The sequence below is a fragment of the Lepus europaeus genome, chromosome 9 (assembly GCF_033115175.1).
Source record: "Lepus europaeus isolate LE1 chromosome 9, mLepTim1.pri, whole genome shotgun sequence".
Lineage (NCBI taxonomy): Eukaryota > Metazoa > Chordata > Mammalia > Lagomorpha > Leporidae > Lepus > Lepus europaeus.
Window position 1 is genome coordinate 79,615,859 of NC_084835.1, and position 24,012 is coordinate 79,639,870.

At 40.6% G+C, this 24,012-nt stretch overlaps 1 protein-coding gene across 1 annotated transcript in view; it reads left to right on the forward strand.

Moving 5' to 3' along the window:
- The first annotated feature begins 957 nt into the window (after positions 1–957).
- The window catches only part of DSG3 (desmoglein 3), a 64,232-nt gene continuing 41,177 nt past the window's right edge, over positions 958–24,012 (forward strand). The window contains exon 1 of the mRNA XM_062200024.1: positions 958–1,116. Coding sequence (XP_062056008.1) covers positions 958–1,116 — 159 coding nt within the window. The remainder of the gene's footprint in view (positions 1,117–24,012) is intronic.

The window sequence follows — 24,012 nt, forward strand, 5'->3', positions numbered from 1 at the left end:
TCTTTTGAACTAGATATTTCTGATTGCAATTTACTACTCAATGTAATAATGTTTTCTACTTCAATTAAAAATGTGATAAGAAAAATGTTTTATTATGTGCAGAAAACTTTTGCAAACTGAAATTTTCAATAATTCATTTGTTTATTAATGGCAGACTCTCTCAATATAATTTTATTTGTGTATGCTTGTTATGAAATAACATTATTAAAATAAATCAATAAATTAAATTAAATTAAATCAATTTAATAAACACTAGAAATTTGTACAGACATTCTAATTACAGAATTGAATACCATCTGATCACACTGGATTTAAATTTAACATAATATTACTTTTATTTCTGGACTAAAGGTGCTAATTCTAAAGAAAATAAGAAAAGGACAATTAATTTTAGTCAGAATAATTGAGAAAATTTCCTTTAATATGTAGCATAGACCAAATAACTTTGTCTGATGGGACAAAAGTATACAAGCCAAAATAGAGGGTTTATCCAAAGATTATTAAGTAGTCAAATTACATGTAATAAAAAAGTCTGAAGCAAAAGAGGAGTTATAAAATTATCATATAATCACTCATTTTTAATAATGGTTACTATACTAATACTCAAAATACAATGTCTATTAAATTCTCAAAACAACTCTGGGGTATTATTTATACCAGGCCACAGAGGAATACACTAGAACAAAAGAAAATTGTTTTTCTGTCAGAGATTAAATGAGTAGCAGGGTTAAGTGTCAAACCCAGGACCATCTCATTCCACAATGGCCATCTCATTCACTCTTACTGAATTATGTTGACTTAAATCTGGAAAGATGCATGAGAAGCAGACGGTAGAAAATCTCGAATCTCATCAAGAGACTGGATTTACTTTAATTAAGAATATGAGGAACCAGTGAACTTTTTTGCATCATGCAATGGCTAGGTCTGATTTTATGAGATGACACTGGGACAGCTGTCATGAATCCTCATGACAGTCGTGCTGTCAATCATCATGATCCAGAGACTCATGCCCACATCACTGAGGCAGGAAACCTAGTACTGCATTTGCTTCTGGGGGAATCGGGACGGAACAAGCCAACATTCCAGGCCCAGGGGACCCATCAGGTAACCATTGAGGTGAGTAGGTCCATGTTGCATTGTCTACAGCAGCACTGACTTATTCTATATGTTAGTGAAAATATTTGCACATAGAATGCCCTTGACTTTATTTTTTTATCACTTTAAGTGAGGTAAATGGACTTTGTAGTTGCTAGAGGAGGGTGTGCTTTCCCGTGCTTGTGTCACTCTACTCCACCCTACTTCCTTATTCTGGAACCCTCTCCACTCCCGGCATCTACTTAATTTTTATTTCCTCCCCTCCTCCACACTCTTCTCTGGTACTACCACCTGCAGGAGCATCTCTTGGCATCCCCTCCACTGCCACACCTGCTTGCTTGGCTAACTCTCCTCTACTCCTTTCAGTGATGAGCACAATACTCCCCCATGCCTGCTACACTGTGGGTTCCTTGAGGACGAAGACGATGCTTTTCTCATTTCTCTCCAGTATCAGTAGAATGTCCAGGACATAGCATGCACTCCTTAATTTCAGATGTAGTCAAAAGTCTCCCACACACCTAAGAGCAAGTGTCTGCAGTTCAGCACTGTTACCTCTAGATAGCAGCCTTCTGAATGATTTTTTGAAAAGCTTATGTAAATGTCACCCTTAGCAAGAAGTCGCAAGCATTTAACTCAAGATGGCAATTACATTTCTGGAGAAATTGAGTTTTTGCTGAAAGAGTACTCAAAAGAAGCTGTGGAGAACTGATTTCACATGCTTTTTGAAAATAAAATAATGCTGGGGCCAGCGCTGTGGTGTAGCGGGTTAACACCCTGGCCTGAAGCGCCGGCATCCCATATGGGCGCGGGTTCTAGTCTCGGCTGCTCTTCTTCCAATCTAGCTCTCTACTATGGCCTGGGAAAGCAGTAGAAGATGGCCCAAGTGCTTGGGCCCCTGCACCCACGTGGGAGACCTGGAAGAAGCTCCTGGCTCCTGGCTTCGGATCAGCGCAGTTCCGGCCGTTGCGGCCATCTGGGAAGTGAACCAGCAGATAGAAGACCTCTCACTCTGTCTCCAGCTCTCTCTGTAACTCTGTCTTTCAAATAAATAAAATAAATCTTTAAAAAAAAAATAGAAAAGAAAAGAATGCTAAAAATGTTACAGAGAAAGTGAATGTTGGACATACAGTTCCTGAAGAAGTGAAATGTGGGTGATGTTCAAAAGTGAGTAACAAATGACAATGCAGCACAGGTATTCGAAACAGGCAGTTTTAAAAAGCAGAACTATCAGATTTGCTTTTCTGGGGCTAGTCGAAATGAAGGTATTAGAATGTGAATTTAGTACTGACATTTTGATTTTTTTTCTCTTGTTCTTCTGTCACTTGATGTTCTCACCTTATCAACATCATTCTATGACAGCACATACAAATCTGCCTCATTCTTTGAAAAAATCGGCATAATATTCATAAACTTGTACCACATTTTTAACCACTCCCTTATTACCGGGTAATTAGGTGAATTTCAGTTTTTGTCAATGCTACAATGAACATTTGCAAACATATCATGTATACCTAATGGACACTCATACACACACACACACACAGCAGCTGAAGTATTTCTATAGGATAAACTCTTAAAGGAGACTTGATGACATTCACAGATAAGTGTTATAGAACTTTCTCACACTTCCTTGGCAATGAAAATGTTCATTTACATTTCTATCAGCTGTTCTTAACAGGACTTGCTTAATCACAGACTTAATAAAGATTGATATTAACAGTTTTTTTTTAATCCTTAATAATCTGATAAGAATAATGATGACTTGCTATTCTCCATCAGTTACAGTCTCTGGTACTCAGTAAATATAACCTGATTGAATGAAGAAGTAATACTACATAAATATATATTACCCTATATACTTAAATATATTTCTAGTCACTTTTCTGTGATATTGACATATTATTAGAGGTACTGATAATTCTGACTACTACAGCTATACTACAATCTCTGTCAGTATCTTTTCAAATCTAATAAGCACAGAATTCACCTAGTTTTATGGTTTTTGCTTTTAATTATCTTGACACTTCTGATATACTCAAATTAAATTGAATTTATGCACCAAAAACCTTTGGACCTCTAGAAACTACAGCATTAACCTGTATCTTTGCCTTTTCTAGTATAATAATTTTACACATGATAAATACTTCAGAAGAATTTTAAAACTTCTTGAATTTGCTTAACAATGAGAGCTTGTCTGTATGAAATTTCTTTTTTTAAATATTTATTTATTTATTTGAAAGTCAGAGTTACACAGAGAGAGGAGAGAGAGAGAGAGAGAGGTCTTCCATCCACTGGTTCACTCCCCAGATGGCCACAACTGCCGGAGCTGCACCAATCTGAAGCCAAGAGCCAGGAGCTTCCTCCGGGTCTCCTACAGGAGTGCAGGAACCCAAAGACTTGAGCCATCTTCTACTGCTTTCCCAGGCCACAGCAGAGAGCTGGATTGGAAGTAAAGCAGCCAGGACTAGACGAGCACCTATATGGGATGCCGACGCTTCAAGCCAGGGTGTTAACCCAGTGCGCCACAGTGCCAGCCCCGTCTGTATGAAATTTCTTTTCATTATAGCCATTGTTTAACTGGTAATTTTTATTTTCTTCCAAAATTATTTTTATTATAAATTCATAAATCGTACAGACGGGAGCAAAATAGAGTTTCCAGTATTAAACCAGAATAAAAGGCATTTACTTTCAGGGCGAGAATTTGGTAGGGTGATAAAGACTTCACTTGGAATGTCCACATTCCATATCCAAGCAGGTGTCTTTGAGTACCTGTTGTTCCAGTTCCCATTCCAATTTTCTGTTAATGCACTCCCTAGAAGACAGCAAGTGATGGCTCAAGTATTGGGTCCCTGCCACCCGCATGTGAGAGTCAGATTCCCAGGTTCCTCCTGACCTCAGCTTGGTCCAGTACCAGTAGTTGCAGGCATCTGAGGAGTGAACCAGTGATTAGAAGATATTTCTCTCTCTCCTCTCTCTTTCTCTCTCTCTGTTTCTCCCTTTCAGATAAAATGACAATAATTTTTGTTACTTAGTTTTAATAATAGATTCCTCAAGGTAACTATGATAGCCAAATAATGAACCCAAAATATCAGACTTAACATTTTTTTTGTTATTATTAGTTGAAAGGCAGAGTCACAAAAAAAGAAGGAAGAGACAGAAAGAGGTCTTCCATCTGCTGGTTCACTCCCCAAATGGCCACAGCAGCCAGGGCTGGGCCAGGCTGAAGCCAGGAACCCAGAGCTTCTTCCAGGTCTCCCACAAGGAGGCCCAAGTACTTGGGTCATCTTCCATCTTTCCCAGGCACATTAGAAGGAAGGTGGATTGGACAGAAGTGGAGCAGCAGGGTCTCAAACTGGCACTCGCATAGATGCTGGCGTCACGAATGACAGCTTAACCTGCTGTGCCACAACGCTGACCCCTAAACTTAACATGTTACATGGACAAATCTCATTCCCAGAAAGCCAACTGATTGTCTTTAAGGTGATGTGATGTTACAACATGTGAATGATGGTTATGATAATTTAACAGGGACTTAAGAGTAAATCCAGATCATGAAAATTATTTTACTAAGGTAGCTTTTTTAAAGTTTACTTCAGCTTATTTTGAAATAACAACAGACTGAAAAAACTGATTTTTATATTTGGAAAGAATTATTGGCGGTAAATTTGCCAAGGCTGTTGTGGATTTTAAAAGTATATTAAAAAGATTGTGAAATGTCTTATTTTTAAAACTAATAAGGTTAGGGCTGGCGCTGCTGCTCACTAGGCTAATCCTCCGCCTGCGGCACCGGCACACCAGGTTCTTGTCCCGGTCGGGGCGCTGGATTCTGTCTCGGTTGCTCCTCTTCCAGGCCGGCTCTCTGCTGTGGCCCGGGAGTGCAGTGGAGGATGGCCCAAGTGCTTGGGCCCTGCACCCGCATGGGAGACCAGGAGAAGCACCTGGCTCCTGGCTTCGGATCAGCGCGGTGCGCCGGCCGCAGTGCGCCAGCCGCAGCAGCCATTGGAGGGTGAGCCAACAGCAAAGGAAGACCTTTCTCTCTGTCTCTCTCTCTCACTGACCACTCTGCCTGTTAAAAAAATAAAAAACTAATAAGTTTAAATGCAATACAATTATCCAAACAATTATACAAACAAATTCTGCTTTACAAATTACGATGGCAATTTTCTATCTCTGGAAAAGCTGGTAGGCAGGTAGCGCATGCTAACACAAGGTGCTAGTTCTCAGGTTCATGTACAGGCTGAACAGCGCAGAACAAAGGTAATGAGTGCAGGGGCGCTGACAGAGAATATAGGTAAAGTGAGGTGGATGACAGTGGATCAAAAACTATGTAAATTAGGCCAGCGCCTTGGCTCAACAAGCTAATCCTCCGCCTTGTGGCGCCGGCACACCGGGTTCTAGTCCCGGTTGGGGCGCCAGATTCTGTCCCAGTTGCTCCTCTTCCAGGCCAGCTCTCTGCTATGGCCCAGGAAGGCAGTGGAGGATGGCCCAAGTGCTTGGGCCCTGCACCCACATGGGAGACCAGGAGAAGCACCTGGTTCCTGCCTTCAGATCAGCGCGGTGTGCCGGCCACAGCGGCCATTGGAGGGTGAACCAATGGCAAAGGAAGACCTTTCTCTCTGTCTCTCTCTCACTGTCCACTCAGCCTGTCAAAAATAAAAAAATAAAATTAAAAAATACTATGTAAATTAACGGTATAACTAGTACTCAAATAGTGTTTTACACTTTGTGTTTCTGTGTGGGTGCAAAGTGTAGAAATCTTTAGTTAGTATATACTAAATTGATCTTCTGTATATAAAGATAATTGAAAATAAATCTTGATGAAGAATGGGATGGGAGAGGGAGCGGGAGATGGGATGGAGGTGGGTAGGAGGGTGGTTATGGGGGGGAAAAGCCACTATCATCCAAAAGTTGTACTTTGGGCCAGCGCCGCAGCTCACTAGGCTAATCCTCTGCCTATGGCATCGGCACCCTGGTTCTAGTCCTGGTTGGGGCACCAGTTCTGTCCCGGTTGCTCCTCTTCCATGCCAGCTCTCTGCTGTGGCCCAGGAAGGCAGTGGAGGATGGCCCAAGTCCTTGGGCCCTGCACTCCATGGGAGACCAGGAGAAGCACCTGGCTCCTGTCTTCGGATCGGCGCAGCATGCCGGCCATAGCGTCCATTTGGGGAGTGAACCAACAAAAGGAAGACCTTTCTTTCTGTCTTTCTCTCTCTCTCACTGTCTAACTCTGCCTGTCAAAAAAAAAAAAAGTTGTACTTTTGAAATTTATATTTATTAAAGTTTTTTAAAAAGGAAATTGAAGACTACATGTATTTACTGTTGTTGTCATAAAAGTTCAACCATGAGCCTTGAACAAGGTTTTCTTTAAAAGGCCACACTTTGGTTAGAAATCCATAGAGTGAATTTCTCTGTGATTAGTCAGATGACTGAGTTAAAGGAAAGAGAGGTGCTGAATGTGCACTTATTAGGGAAGCAGTGAATATATATGATGACTGATGGTGAGGTGTTGGTACAAAGGCACAGTGCACACATGCGATCAGCATAAATATTTGATTAACAAGGAAGCCTGTATTATGTAATTTACAGGGAGGCACTGACTGGGTGGGGACTTTAGTATCAGTGAGATAGACATGAGCCACCAGGTGTGAAGAACATGAAACTAGATGCAGGTTGTAAAAATAGAATAAAATAACAAATGTTTGTTATTATACATATAGCACTATGCTAGTTTCTCTTCAAATTCTTTTCTCATTTAGTCTATATTATGATCTTTTTATAGATGAACAGAATTGAGGAAAAGAAAAAGTCCATAAGAACCATTGTAACCCAGTTCCAATGCTCATATCCATCAATTTTTTTTTTTTAGCATTGTCACTATTTGTTTATGAGGCAAGTGCTAGGCAAAGAAAGATAATCTAGGGTTCTTACCCTTGAGACTCTCATCATCAGAAGCAGGAAGAAAACAACTAAAACACAGTTCTGTACAAGTACAACAGGTGTGCGTGAGAATGCTATGGGAGGAGAGAAGCGGCATCCAGCCTAGTGGAGCTGGGAAAGGCTCGTCAAATGAAGTGACCTTTGAGCCAACCTAGAAGGAACCACAGGAAATAGTCTGATGACAAGGTGAGAGAGCCATTCCAGGTCAATAAAACAACGTGGAAGAGAGAAGGAGAAAGAGGAAAGGTGAAGCAGATTGGCTCCTCTGAAAGCTGCTAAGGCTGAAAGAACGAAGGTAAGCAATTACATAGACAAGGATTCAGAAGCCTGGATTGGGTGTGACATACTAATGGAATTCTGAAAGTCAAAAAGAACCACTAACACATTAATAAGGAACAGTGAATTTGAAATCGCTTGGGAAGTTTTTCAATAGCATGAGTATAATGGGGATGAAACTGTTGGTAGGGAGACCAGCAAGGCAGTTATTTTAATTCACCAAGGCAACGTGTGCATCTTCAAGCAAAAGGAGGTAATCAGTTATGCCAGCTCTGTCCCAAAGATGGCACTGTAGTCTAAGAACACCCAGTCCAGTAAACCCTCTCAGAGCTGCAGCGCTCTCCCTGTCCGACTCTGTGCCCAAGGAGCTGTAAGTGAGAGTGAAGACCAGGCCCTTCCCCTCAAGAATAATACGCTTTGTGCATTTATGAAGATTAGAAACAAAACTGAGAAATCATGATGCTAAGAATTCAAGCTACTTGTGCAGCATTGATTATGTCCTAAGGTAAAATTAATGTGTACTTATTGTAGAAAATACAGAAAATTTAAAAGAGAAAATGGAAATCATGTACCATTACCCAGAGGCAGCTACGCCTAACACTGAGCGAGTTTTCCTCAGTTCACACTAACCCAGGTCTACTCTTCAGCTAACAACAATGCCTGAGAAAAACCAATGTGTGGCTACTTTGGTCTTCCTCTACACTCTTATTCATTACATATATTCATTAATATATTTAAAACTACATGTCTACTTTTTAAGTTTAACATTTTTGGTAAAAAAAAAAAAAAAACTTTTTTAAGCTATTTCATTCCATGAATGAACATCGAGGTTTCCCCCACTTTTAGATTCTAACTAATAATGTGTTCACTATCAGCCTGTGGAGGTTTATGTGCACCTGACATGATGTCCATTGGGATTGAAATATCCCAGTCAAAGACTACATACACATGTAAGAACCTGTGAATGCAATAGATGTATCGACTAATTATGAAGCTTGTATATATGTATATGTGTGTGTGTGTGTGTGTATACATATATATGTAAGGATGCCAGTATTATAGAAGAATCTATAGAAGGATAAGCCCTGAGGCTGCAGCTTCTGGTTGTCTCAGGTTGTTCTTGATAGCCGTAAAGCTTATGCCAATTTTGGACTGAAGACAATAATGTTGTAATAATGTAATCCTAGAACTAAAGTCATAGAGTATAATTTTCTAACAAAACAGCAAATCACATCTAATCAGTTGGACCATGAAAATCCTATCTCCATCCTCCAAAAGGCAGGAGGAACTCTGAACCATGATGCCACATCGCATCTCCTAGGCACTGTGTGGGCTGATTGACAGGTTACACACCCATCTAGAAGGATCTTTCAATTCAAGTGTATGTTTTAGAGGGAAAAAATAATATTCCCAGCAAAGACAGGACCAGTGCTGACATGATCATGGTAGATCCCATCGTGAGATGGCACTTGGCTTCAGCCTTAATTTCGAAAGAGTGGAGGTTTTCCACTGTTCAGAGTATAACCATGACTATGCTTTCACAGCTTGTATCCACAATATTCATGTACTGGCCTGTTCCCCATTATTTTTCATTTCCACCCTTCTCCCTGCTTCCCTTCTGTTAGGGAATTTACATTGCCTGTCTCACCTGCACTGAGATGCCGGCAGGAAAGCAGACATTATGACCCATGAGTTGAGAAATTATGGTACAGGAGGCCGGTGCTGTGGCGTAGTGGGTAAAGCTGCCATCTGCAGTGCTGGCATCCCAAATGGGCGCCAGTTCAAGTCCTGGCTGCTCTACTTCCAATCCAGCTCTCTACTATGGCCTGGGAAAGCAGTAGAAGGTGGCTCAAGTCCTTGGGCCCCTGCACCCGCGTGGGAGACCAGAGGAAGCTCCTGGCTCCTGGCTTCGGATCGGCTCAGCTTTGGCTGTTGCAGCCAGTTGGGGAGTGAACTAAAGGATGAAAGACCTCTCTCTCTCTCTGTCTCTCCTTCTCTCTGTGTAACTCTATCTTTCAGATAAATAAATAAATCTTAAAAAAAAAAAAAAACAGTATGGTACGGGTCGGTGCTGTGGTTTGGCAGATAAAGCTGCCCCCTGTAGTGCCGGAATTCCATATGGGCACTCCTGGGAGTCCCGGCTGCTCCACTTCCAATTCAGCCTCCTGCTAGTGCGCCTGGGAAAGCAGCTGAAGATGGTTCAAGTGCTTGGGCCCCTGTACCCATGTAGGAGGCCCCAGAAAAAGCTCCCGGCTCCTGGCTTCTGATCTGCCTGACTCCAGATGTTGCAGCCATTTGGGGAATGAACCAGCAGATGGAAGATCTCTGTCTCTCTGTCTCTCTCTTTCTTTCTCTACCTCTGCCTCTCTGTAACTCAGAATTTCAAATAAATTTAAAAATCTTTTAAAAAACACAAGAAAAAGAAAAAGTAGAATAACATGCTTTGTCTGTTGAACAGAGAAGATTGAAGGCTGGATATGTATGGGAACAATCAGCTTATATAGTCATCAGTTTCAGAATAATTACAAGTTGGGGTACAATTCCCCCAAATAAGTTCATCAGATTCATTAACTTTTCTGATGGCTCTTGAGTATTCACAAGACGGCATAATCACAGCATGGTTAGGCATCCTCACCAAAGACTCCAGGAGCCTCCACTGATTGTTGAAATCCAATGGGACTGGGACATCAAGTCCCAAAGCAAGTGCTGTAGCAAGACAGTTGGGGAAAGAAATAGAGAGGGCACATAGGGGCACAACAGGTTAAGTCGCCACTTGCCACAGTGCTTGCATCCCAAATCGGGGTGCCAGTTCAAGTCCCAGTTGCTCCAACTCCCACTTATTTTCCTGCTAATGCCCCTGGGAAAGCAGCAGAAGATGGTACAAGTGCTTGGGCCCCTGCCACCACATGGGAGACAGAGGAGTTTCTGGGTTCCGGACTTCGACCTGGTCCAGCCCCAGCTGTTGTGGTCCTTTGAGGACTAAACCAGCAGATGGAAGATCTCTGTCTCTGTCTCTCTCTGTCCCTCTCTCTCTCTCTGTCACTTTGCCTTTTAAATAATAAAATAAATGTTTTTTAAAAGATATTCTCAGGCCGGCACCGTGGCTCACTTGGTTAATCCTCCGCCTGCGGCGCCGGCCTTCCATATGTGTGCCGAGTTCTAGTCTCGGTTGCTCCTCTTCCAGTCCAGCTCTCTGCTGTGGCCTGGGGAGGCAGTGGAGGGTGGCCCAAGTGCTTGGGCCCCTGCACCCACATGGAAGACCAGGAGGAAGCACCTGGTTCCTGGCTTCGGATCAGAGCATAGCTCTGGCCATAGCGGCCACTTGGGGGGTGAACCAACAGAAGGAAGACCTTTCTCTGTCTCTCTCTCTCACTGTCTAACTCTGTCAAATAAAAAAAAAAAGGTATTCTCACTTTTCTACCCACCCCCAATTTCATAAAATGTATCCACTAAGAACTAGTTATCTAAACAAATGAAGAGGGGCCGGCACTGTGGCGTAGTGGGTTAAAGCCCTGGCCTGAAGCGCCGGTTCTAGTCCCGGATGCTCCACTTCCAATCCAGCTCTCTGCTATGACCTGGGAAAGCAGTATAAGATGGCCCAAGTCCTTGGGCCCCTGTACCCACATGGGAGACCGGAAAGAAGCACCTGGCTCCTAGCTTCAGATCGGCACAGCTCCAGCCGTTGCGGCCATGTGGGGAGTGAACCAACGGATGGAAGACCTTTCTCTCTCTCTCTCTCTGCCTCTCTGTGTAACTCTAACTTTCAAATAAATAAATAAATCTTAAAAAAAAAAAAAGAAAGAAAGAAATGAAGAATGGGGCCAGTGTTGTGGCATAAAGCCTGTGCTTGTGAAGCTGGCTTCTCATTTGGGTGCTGGTTTGAGTCTCGGCTCCTCTGCTTCTGATATAGCTCCCTGCCAAAGGCCTGGGAAAGTCAGAAGATGATGTTCCAAGTATCTGGGCCCATGCCAACCACATGTGAGACCCATATAAAACTTCTGGCTTCAGCCTGGCCCAGCCTTGGCCATTGTGGCCATCTTGGGAGTGAACTAATGGATGAAAGACCTCTCTCTCTCTCCCTCTCTCCCTCTCTTTCTCTCTCTCTCTCTCTCTCTCCCTCTCTCACTCTTTCAAAATCAATAAACAAAGCTTTCATTAAAAACAAATGAAAAATAAAGGAAAATCCTTTATCCTATTCTGGAAACCTAATATAGTTTAGTTCAGGATGTCGGTGCCTTCCGTCTCCAGCGTGAGAATCTGGAAGAGGAAGCAATGCTCTAGCAGGCCAAGAGTGAACAGGCCTCTCCCATCTCTCTCCAAGGCAACAGCAGTTCCTCTCTGCCCTGCACCACAGGCTATGTGGGCAACAAAACTCACATCTCACATTCCTTCCTCCACTCCCTTCCCTCCCCTAGAGAGTAAAAGGAGGAGAAAGGAAGAAGGCTCCAGAACATCGCACGGCATAAGAATTACAGTTTCCATGCAATGAAAGGTGCTGTTCTTTCTCTGAAGATGAGGGCGTGTTCAGTTCACTGCATGTTTTGGCAAAGTACTTGTCAAGCACCCTAAGCTAAGACAAGAAAATCATGTTGCTTAACAGGAAGAAGGCTGAGAAATGAAACATGAGTTGAAACCACCAAGTTCCATAATAGGCAAACTGGTTAGCAGTGAAGAGTTGAGAGGGAAAACATACATCACTTTGTCAACTGGAAAATATCTGGTAAAAATAAAGAGATGCTTTATAATGGGCTTCGAAATTTGGAGCAACTGGTGATTCTTAAGAATGGGTGCATAATTAATTGACCATGCCTCTTGGATTTCCAGGATAGGTCCATGATTAGTCTCATCACCACTTTTAGTCTTAAAATCATTGCTCCTTTATGTACATGTTCTTGTTAGATCAAGTTGAGTATTATAAAATAATGGGTTTTCATTAAATATTTGTCAGTTTCACAAGAACAATCAGTTACATATAAAATCTTTCACAGCATGGATTGCATTGGCTGCTTTCCTTCTACCCCTGTAGAGCATCTTGATCCAATATTATACCACTGTATCATTTATCTTTGCATTTCTAGGTCCAGGATATGCCCAGTACATACTCGCCACTAAATACATGCTTGTGGAATGACCATTTGTTGATTGAATTATGCTTCTTCAATCACTTCTCAACATTGATGTCAAAATTATCTCTTATTATCTGTAGACTATGGCGAAATGTGTTTTTATAAGAGAGAAATCACAAAGAGATGTTATTAGCACGTCGGGGAAAGATGATCAGATGTTTCAATTTCTACCCACCAAGACTTGTCCCTATGCTTGATTGGACTGAGTATTCTATTCATATTTGGGTCTAATTCTAGATAAATTACTTGATATCTGTTCACCTTACTTTACTTCCTTATAAAATTAGAAAATTCAATAAACTCAATGTCTTTCAATAGTTGGTCACATCACTAATAATGTCATGAGGTCATTTTAATATGCCTATCTGTACAAACATATTTAATGTAATTAAATAAAATATAAAAGGAAATAGCAAAATAAGTATTGTCCTACGAAACTCTTGTTTCATTTCTACATGCCCATATGTGTTTGTGTATGTGTGTGTTGATTGATGACATACACTATGCTTTTGATCACGGCTACAGTAAAAAGAAATTTTAAAACCTCTAAACTAGTTCACCTCAAGTTTCCTGGGATATCAAGTGCTATGTTCTATAAATAAGTTGAAAGGAATATAGAAGGATTTTATTTCTGGGATGAGAAAGCTCTTACTAACTTCCCCAATAGACATTGGATAGTACCTCAAGGTAGAGCAAATGCCATGCAAATGAAAGATATCTCAGTGCACTGGTAACACTCACATCACATAAAAATAAGTCCTGAATAGGTCCTTTATACAGAATTCCTCTTCTTGGAAAGCCCTGGAAAATACTGAACTTGTCAAATTGGAAGAATTTATAAAAATGAGTACTCAGTTATTTTCATCTACGACAGGCAAACTGTGTTTTTCTTAAGGAGACAGTTCATTTACTTGGAGAAAAATTTGTGGGTTGGAGTTGTACCATATTTCTGCAATTATTTAAATTAAACCTAGCAAACTCCACTCCTTTTTAAGATTCATTTTATTTATTTGAAAGACAGAGTTACATAGAGAGGTAGAGTCAGAGAGAGAGAGAGAGAGAGAGAGATAAGTCTTCCTTCTGCTGGTTCACTCCCCAGATGGCCGCAATGGCTAGAGCTGAGCTGATTTGCTGACCCAAAGCCAGGAGCTTCTTCCTGGTCTCCCATGTGGGTGCCGGAGCCCGAGGACTTGGGTCATCCTCCATTGCTTTGCCAGGCCATAGGAGAGAGCTGGATTAGAAGTGGAGCAGCCAGGACTCAAACTGCCGCCCATATGGGATGGCAGCACTACAGGCCGGGGCTTTAACCCGCTATGCCACAGCAACAGCCCCACAAACTTCACTCTTGAGCGTCTCTGCTTTGATCATTGACTTCAGAGTACTAATAGGTTACATTTTGTAGAGATTTATAACTATGAGCGTGATTCAGTGGCAGTCTGTCACCAAAATCCGAAAACTGGGAATGGAATTCTAGCCTAGATGAGACATGTGATAAAAGACCAGTCCCTTCTCTCTGAGCTGCATGAGAATCACCTCCCAAAAATGACTTCCATAGACAACATGGTCTCTGAGTATGAAATTCTTACCAGTTCTCACCTACTCCTATTTAACAGGATAAGCCCTATCAGACACTAAATCTTTCCTACAATGGTAGTGAGCGGAAGCATTCCATACTGTTGTGCAAGAGGAGACCAGTCCTGAAGGACCCCCATTTGTGAGTAAAGCCCTGGTATGTAACTGTAGGGTGTTTATGGTCAAATGAGGAGGAGAGGGAGAGTGAGGGAAGCCCACTGACTGACAGCTTTTCTGAAAGGAACTCTAGAATCCCCTGGGATTTTGTGATACCCTCACCACTTTCCCTGTGCTACCCTTCTTGGTGGGTTGAGAGTGAGGGAACTGAACTCCAGTGCTCCCACCTTCATTGAGATCAAGCGCCAGGGAATCGCCTCACATGCAACTCCCACATACAGTAGCTTGGTTTCTTCATGCTCTAGCGTAGGGATCTTATTTAAACCTAAGTGAATATGAAGCAGCTTAAGTGATCTTTTAGGAGTGAAAAAGTTACTTGGGGGCATTTTCTTTTCCAAATGAAACTACAAAACGACACTTTCCTCTGACAATCAGATTAGTACAAACTTTGATCTATGCTCTGCCCAGAGACAGTGAAGAAGAAGGAAAAATAGGCAGGGAGGAAGCAATTGCAAGGGGAAAAGAAAAAACGTAGAAAGAGAAGAGGAGTAGTGTTTAGCTTAGTGGTTAAGACGATGCTTGGGATGCCCACATTCCACGCCAGAGTTCAAGTCTCAGCTCCGTTCCCGATTCCAGTTTCCTGCTAATGTGTACCCTGAGAGGTAATAGGTGCTGGCTTGAGCACTTGGGGGCCCCTGCCACTCACGTTGGCGACCCAGATTGAGTTCTAACTCCTGCCTTCAGCCTGGTCTAGTTGTGGTTATTGTAGGAGCATTTGGGGGGAATGAATCAGCTGATGGAAGACATCTCTCTCTCCTCTCCCCTCTCTTCTCACTCCCTTCTTCCCTCTTCTTTCTCCCTTTTCAAATAAAATAAGTGCATAAATAATTTTTAAAAAAATAAGAAAGAGGAAGTTGGATAGACAGAAAGGTGAAAAATATCTGGAGCATCAGGAGGAAAGAGAGGGAAGGCGAGAAAGTAAGAAACATAGAGAGCATCAGCAGCAACTAAAGAGACCACAGGGAAGATACACTCTGAAGGGCATTAGGAGCCCCTGCTCACCTTCCGGGAAGGATCTGTACACTCTGGACCCAGCCACACTCACCCACACTTCCCCAGCTTCACGAGGAAGGCCAAGCAAGCTCCAGCAGAGATAGTCCTTGTTCTAGAACAGGCATTCCCTGATATGGAGTTGACCAACTAACTGGGAGACTTCAAAGGTAAGTTGGAAGTTGGTGATGTTTTTGGTGCAGTTGCCTGTGATACTCACATCCATATCAGAGTACCTGGGTTCAAGGCCAAGCTCCACTCTCCTGTTCATGCACAGCCTAGGAGAGAGCAGCTGATGACTCAAGCACTTGGATTCCTGCCATGCACACGGAAAACATGGATTGAGTTCCTGGCTCCTAGCTTCAGGCTGTGACCGCTCTTTCAAATGCCCAGCTGTGTGGGCATTTGGAAAGTCAACTAGCAAGTGGAAGATCTGTGTGTGTGTGCACCTTCAAATAAATAAAAATAAGCAATTTTTGAAAGATAAGTTTACTTTGATGCATAAATATTTTGAAATACAATCATACAGAAGGAATTCAAAAGAGTTCATGGAAAATATGTATTTTGAAAATTATACATTAATTTCAAGAAAAAAATTTGCAACAAAATAAACGTCTTTTAGCTCATTTTTTCATGAACATTTTGATGTACCACATAGCCACCTATTCTGATTGCTCCTAATTTGTACTCCAGTCTTATTTTACGTTTTGTGGTTTTCTGGAGTTTTTTCCCTCTGAAATCTTGACTTTTATTCTGAGTATGTCTCCCTTTACGCCTGACTTGGATTTCTGAATACTAACTTCACAAAAATCTTTTCAAACACTGAAACTTGAGCACATCCTACAGGTGGACATAGTATCTCAGATCTTAATCTTAGATTCTCTCCCAGATATCTTAGTCCTGCTCTTTGATGAAAGATTGCCTCAGAAACATGATTCTGACCTTACATTTTGCTCAAAATCCACCACTTAAGTAAAAAAAAAAAAAAAAAAAAAAAAAAACTTTGTAGTAAGCTAGGTATAGAGGGGAACTTCCTCTATTTGATTAAGAATATCTACCTAAAAAGTTTTATGGATCTAGATAACATCAGACTGGACACTAAGAAACTCTAAGCTTTCCAACCAAGATTAAGAATAAGGTAAGTATGTTCCCCTCACTGATCCTTTTCAACACCACACTAGAAGTTCTAGATGATGCAATAAGATAGGGAAGGAAAATAATAGGTTTGGAAGGAAAAAATAAAGCTATATTTGCTTGCAAATGGCATGATTGTCTACATACAAAATCTGAGAGAATCCCAAAAATATATATAGCAAGAGTGTGGTATACAAAATTAATATACACAAGTGTGAAAAGTCAATAGCTTTCCTACACCAGCAATGAACAAGTGGAATGAGAAACTTAAAACACAATTATCATTGACATTAGAAACCTCCCAAATTAAGAACTTAGGTATATATCTAAAGGAAATATTGTTTTTGCAGGACTCTGGTTAGTTCTTGTGAGAGGATTGTTAAGAAAGAGCAACCTGACCCCTTCCCTGTCTCTCTCTGGCTTCCTTTCATGGCATGTGACCACTTTTACACACATGCTCTCTCATCACCCTGAAGCCACATCCCAGGAAACCTTCACCATGAGTTAATGCTGACACTGGGCCTTTGAACATCAAAAACTCTGAGCTGTGCCTGGCGTTTTGTGGCACAACAGGTTAAGCCACTGACTACAATGCCAGCATTCCATATGGACGCAGGTTCAAGTCCAGGTTGCTCCACTTCTGATCCAATTCCTCACAAAAGCGCCTAGAAAGGCAGTAGAAGATGATTCAAGTGCTTGGGCCCCTGCCACCCAAGTGGATGGAGTTCTTGGTTCCTGGTTTCCACTTGGCCCGGTCTGAATGTCTTTTTAAAAAAGTTACTAATTTTTCCATGCATTATATAAAAATCAATCTTCAAGTTTCTAAGAAAAATATTACATGCAGATATGTGATAATAAATTTGAAAGCACTAGAAATATATGAATAATTTCCCAGCAAAATACAAATTATCAAAATGTAGCTCATTCCCAAAATAAAATGAAAACCTTGATAGACCAATTTGATAATTGAGGAGCTTTGGTATAATTAAATCTAGTAACTGGAGATAAAATTTCATAAGATCAACGTACTTCCTTCAGATGAAGTCTGACCAACCCAAATTAGTATAAATTGCATCACTTCAAGCTCTAAAGAATGAAAGGTGTTTTGAAAAACTGTCAATCTTGACATAATCTAACATTATGTCACTACATTGCACAAGTTAAGCAAAAGATCCATGAAACTAGCCTTGTGTCTAACACATCAAAAATTAAGCCTAAACTGACTCACGCATTTGCTGTGCTAATGAGGAAGAAGACAAGGTGGAGTTTTCTCCACCTTTAATCTCTCTCTAGGTGTACCTTCCAGAAAAAGGCCAAATCTGTTGCAGTTGTGCCAGCCTTGGATCAAACAACATGAATTTGTGCTGCAAAGAATGTGCTTTGAGAAACACACCTGTAGTTCAGACTACAGGAACCCATATAAAGCTGGGGAGGTTTCAAGGAAGGAAAGTAAATTGGAACAATGTTCCAAAAAAGTTAATGAGAACAACATAGGAAAAAAAAAATCTATGGATTAAACAACATTTTGCCATAAGATTTATTAATAATCCAAGTCCATAATGGATGCCAATCCTCATTTTAATATCAATTAATGATCATGCTTATTCAACCAAATGCCAATTTGACATGTCCAAAACTGCAGAAAAAACATGCTCATGTGCTTCAGCTTCAAGTTCTGTGCTTTCCTGAGCACTAATCAAAAAAAAAATAAATATTCCCATGAGATGCAAATATCATTTTGCCTTCTGAAAAATGGCAGCAAAAAAATATACTTTAAATTTCTGTTCTGGAGCCAGGGTTGTGATACAGTGGGTTAAGCCTCTGCTTGCGGTGTTGGCATCCCACGTGAACACCAGTTCCATTCCTGGCTGCTCTGCTTTTGATCCAGCTCCCTACTTATACAGGAAAAGCAGCAGAGAATGGCCCGGGTCTTTGGGCCCTTGCACCCGTGTGGGAGACCAGAGAAGGCTCCTGGCTCCTGGCTTTGGACTGGCCCAGCTCCAGCTGTTGTGGCCATTTAGGGAATGAACCAGCAGATGGAAGATCAGTCTCTCCCCTTCTCTCTCTGTAACTCTGCCTTTCAAATAAATAAAATAAAATTTTAAAAAAGGAAAATTCTATTCTTTCTAATTAATCTTTTCACAAGTGTGACAGGGTATTAATAGTACAGTACAAATTACAGCAACTCCAGGTTTGACAAAATTACTTGAAACTACTGATTATGCAAGTGCCAGCACAGGATCACTAGGTCATCCATGAATCCTCCCTAGAAAAATGCACTGACTCTGATGAACAAAGAATGACGAGCTTCTGCTTCTCAGAAGCATACCCATCCTCACCGTGCTAGAGCTCATGGTTCTGAATCACAGCCATTCCTGAAATCCTTGGAGGTGGTTTCTTCTTACCATTCAGTGCTATTTCCAGATGTTGTTCTCTTCTCAAAATGTCTGATTGTATTTATTTATTTGAGACACAGAGATAGATAATAGTGATTAATAGACAGATAGACAATACAGATCAATCAAAAAGTAGGGGAAGTTTCCACCCACTGGTTCAGCCCCCAAATGCCTGCACAAGTGGGCAGGGCTGAAGTCAGGAGCTGAGAAGTCAGTTCTAGTTTTCCATGTGCAGAGTATGGAAATAGCACCGAACAATAAGGGAAAAAAATGGTCTCCAAGTTTTCCAGGAATGGCAGAAGTTCAGAAGCTATCACCTGCTGCCTCCAACGGTCTGCTTTAACCAGAAGCTGCAATCAGGAGACAGAGGTGGGACTCCAATCCAGGCACTCAGATACAGGACAAGGGCATCTTAACCACTAAGTCCAAAGCACATCCCAGGATTCCTTCCTTCCCCAGACAGCATCTGCTTCCTACAGTGCTGTGTGGCCATTTCTGTGGGCAGCCGTGGTTCCTGGCATGTAGCATGAGAGGCAGTGGAAAATTCCATGTATTGTTCCCTCCAATGAGTAGAGTGGTATTTTGAGATTTAAATTTTAACAATTATTTTTCAAAACACCCCCATCTTCAGGAATTATCAGGAATAAAACTGTTACAATTTGATTACTAGAGTAACAGAAGTCACATCTCTCACAACTTGAAAATACTTGAGTATTCTGTGAAATGTGCTCTTCATCATCAAAAGGGAGATTTAAAATATGCAAATGAAAAGGAGTGTTGTAAATAACTACAAAGTGCAGTAAATTAATACTAATTTTACAGTCTGGCTCTCACATTTTTTCAGGTCATATCATCATCTCACCTGAGATGGTGGAAAGGCTAAAATGGTGTTAGGTCCAGAAGAGATGCCAGAGACACCAGCTAGCATTGTGATGCAATGGGTTAAGCCTTCACTTGCAACGCCAGCGTCTTGTATCAGCGTGCTGGTTGGATAGCCAGCTGCTTCACTTCTGATTCAACTCCCTGCTAATGTGCCTGGAAACACAGGGCATGATGGCCCAAGTGCTTGAGCTTCTGCCATCCACACAGGAAACCCTGATGGAAATCAGGCTCCTGGTTTTGTTGCGTCCATTTGGGGCATGAACCAGTGGATAAAAGATCTCTCTTTCTCTCCCTTTCTGTCTCTCTCTCTATCTTTTTTCTCTCTGCTCTTCAAATAAAGAAATAAATGAATCTAAAAAAAATATGACAAGGACCTGCTTAGTTCTGTGTCTGGATCCTTAAATTGATATACTCAGGATTGTAATCATATTTTCATTTCTTACAGTCTAATAAATTGTTAGCACTTAAACAACATTTAGATCTCAGAGCTAAAATATATTTTATGAGTACATGCTATTTTCTCATAAAAATGCAGAGGAGAATTATCTGTAACAAACTTTATGAGAAGGTAGGGAATGGGGAGGAATGACATCAATTAGTTGAAAATTTATTGTCAGTCTTTTGGATGATAATCTATTAAAAATTTGAACTGGATGTGCCCTTTGACCCTATAGATAGATTTGTACACATTTCTTAATGATATTTTCATTTATTCACTCTGCAAAATCCTGCAGATATTCTAGTTAAGTGGAATAGATACAATTCCTCTCTGATAGAGTTTGTAGTGGAGTGGTGGAGAAAGGTAATATAAGTAAGATAGAAATATAAGTAAGGTAGAACTCAATTACACCAGGTGTCCTAAAGCTATATAAAGAAAACAAATTGGAGTGAGTAACAGACAAACAACGGTAATGGGGCTGAGGATGCACACGTGTCAGGGGCAGGTAATAATGACCTCGCTGAGAAGTCCACATTAGCGACCACCTGGCCAACAGGAAGAAGCCAGCCAGTGCAGAGAGGAACTGAGTGAAGACCAGAGGCAGAAAGAGCCCAGGGTTTTGAAAGAACTAAAAAAGGTGCATGTGAGAGGCCGGGGGTGTGTGACGAGGCTGAAGAGGGAAACAGCACACGGATCATCAGGCAGTGCCCTGGAAGCCGTCGCAGGCAGTGTTGATTATGTTCCAAGTACACTGGAAGCCATGATCTTTTTAAAACAAGAAGCAGAAAAGGATCAAATGCCCAGATGTGAGACCATTGCCTGGGCTTCGTGAGAGATACTATGAATTTGGCTGGTAAGGAAGCCAAGAAAGAGGACTCTAAACGGATTCAGCACACTTTGTGTAAGCAGATCCAACTTTGTCACTTTTACCTCCAAGAAACCACAAGATCCAGACAAAATTTTTTCCCTAAAAGACTTTACTGAAGTGAGCATAAGGTTGGTCTAGAAAATTCCACATTCACACATTTCATGACCTTAAAAATTACTCCCTTTGGGCTGGCATTGTGGCATTAAGTGGGTTAAGCCATTGCCTGTGATGCCAGTATCCCGTATGAGTGCCAGTTTGAGACCCAGCTGCTCCACTTCCCATCCAGTTCCCTGCTAATGAGCCTAGGAAAGCAGTGGGAGATGGCCCAAGTGCTTGGGCCCCTGCACCTACATGGGAGACCTCGAAGAAGCTCCTGGCTTTGGATTGGCACAGCCCCAGCTCTTGTGGTCATCTGGGGAGTGAACCAGGGGATGGAAGATATCTCTCTCTCTCTCTTTGTCTCTCTCTCTCTCTCTTATTCTCTCTCTCTCTCTCTCTGCCTTTCAAATAAATAAAAAATGTTTTAAAAAGAAAACAAATGCTTCCACAAATAAGCAATTATCCAATCAGACTAAGTCAGAGCAAAAAGAATTTGGCACTGGCCCAGAGCATAAGTAAAATTGTTCAAGGAGCACATGTTTACCTTTCTGAAGCTTGTGCCTGAATGAACATACCTCAGAAAATATGCAACTCATTTTAAAGAAATAATTTCAGGACCTGCAGAAACATGGTGAACCATGTTACAAATCATCTAAAAGAAAATTGAGTCAATAGCTCCATTTTCACTAACTGTTAAAGTTACTTCTTTCCTGATGGACAGTTACTACATTTTGGGACATCTCTGAATGTCTTTGATGGAAGAAATGTATGATTTTCATTACCTTTAATAACAAAAAGTGATGGATCACCACTTTTGCAGTCCATTTTGCAATATATGTATAATTTTGATGATGTTTGACTTGTAGAATGAATATCTCAAATCATGGATTTTTGGACATCCAGGAACAATTAAATATCAAAAGTAGTGATGTATGTGGCATATAACATATATGACATACACAGTCCCAATCAAAACAAACCAAGCCAATGGAGGAAGGCTTGCCAGTGAAGGCAAAGTTTAATTAACAAGCTCTACTTGGTGGACAAGAGGACTGCTGTAGGTAATGAGCGCTGGAAGTAGCAGAGGAGCCTCTGAAGGTACTGACCATTCTATGTCTTCACTCCTTGTACCACGGTATAATTTGCAGCAAAGAAAGGAGTGATTTATTCATCCTTTAAAGGCTGTGATGTGTTGTACCTACTTTCCAACTCTTATATATTCAATACAGGGTACTAATTGAAACACAATACACATACACAGTGGAGGTCCCTTTTAATGATTGTGATTATTATTGGTATGACTCTTGTTTTTATTTCAGTGTCTTGAGTAAGAGCCAGTTTCAAGTTGGGCTCTGGTTTCCAAAGCCATCATCCAGAGAACAATAGCATAACCACTCACCAAAAACAAGTGGAAAACTCCTCCCTTCTTTCTTTCCCCCAGACATAAATGGACTAGCAAGTGAACACATAACTTAGTCCCTAAGGCATTATGCAAATGTGCCCCCCAGCAGGAATAACTCCAGACCACCTTCCTACTGCTGTGGCAATGTGGCCGTGTGTGATCTTCAAAAAAAAAAAAAAAAAAAAAAAAAAAAAAAAAGAAATTTGGACCTAACGCGCTATTAAGGGCACACAGAAGATTCAAGAGTCCTGTCTTTCTATGGAGTCCGACAAGAAATTTGGGATTGCTTCCAGGAAAACTCCTCGACATCAGCTGGAAGCCAGCCTATCTCAAGCCAAGAACACTGTTTTACTTTCCAATCAGGGGCATCCAATCCTTTGTATACCACCCCACCAAGACCCCTTACAAACCTGAAGAATCAAAAAAGTCTCCAGCTTGTGTTCAGTTAAGGAAAGAGTGGAGATAATTACTATTCTTGAGCCCTAAGTTACTAAAATTATCAACAAGTTGGAGTTTTTAAAAAGTAAATCAAAATAAAATAAGCCTATCTAGAGTTTGGTCCACAATGAAACAAAATGAGCCAAGCTTCAACTATCATAATCCTCTGCTGTCATTGCTTGAATCCCCTTTATCTTTTGTACAATAATCCTCTGAAGATATTTATTAATTTATTAATAATATACAAATTTATTTATCAACATTTAATATATGAAGATATTTATTAATTTATTAATGATAAATATACAAATTATTTATCAACATTTAATATATGAAGATATTTATTAATTTATTAATATCTGAAAGATATTAAATTATGGAAAAGAAAAGAATTGAAAGTTTATTCTTTGTCTCTTCTTCCCTGCTCCAAACTTTAGAATGTTATGTGATTCACAAAGGATTTTTTTCTCACATTGCTTTTAAATAACTTTTTAAAACAATTATAAAAGTAATGCATTCTCATCATAAAAATAAGAAAGAATATAAACATATTATGAAGGACATAAAATATATCTGTAATGTTCTTATTCAAAAAAATGAGCTCTAGTGTATTTTGGTGGTTTCTACTGGTCTTAAGCCATTCTTTTGTATTTCCTCTCAATACACTACTATGAGAAAAAGTTCTAATATATATCCATCTAAACCCTGACCTCTCACCACTGTTAATCAAATTAAAACACTAAATTTATAAAGGTCACTGACATTATGCTCACTGGATTTCACAGCATATAGATCCCTAATAAATTCAATAATCCCAGCTTCTATTCACTTTTGCTTGCTAACTCATCTTGCCACACAAAAACTGCTTCCAAACTCAGAAAAGACCTTGTCTACTCCTCAGTTATTCCATATTGGAAAGGATTCAGTAGTAGTTCACCTTCTGATTCTAACCAAAAACTGTATAAGATATGATTTATGGAATTTAGCAGGAAATCTGCAAAAAATATTAAATGTGAATTTTGAATTTTTTTCCAAGTGGAAGCAAATTTTAAAGATTCACTATTTCTTTATTAGGATCAACATCCATCAGATTCATCATATACAGTGTTACCCAGGGGGTCAGTAAATAGTTTTTTAAAGAACAAGATGGTGAATATTTTTGGCTTCAAGGCCATACAGTCTTT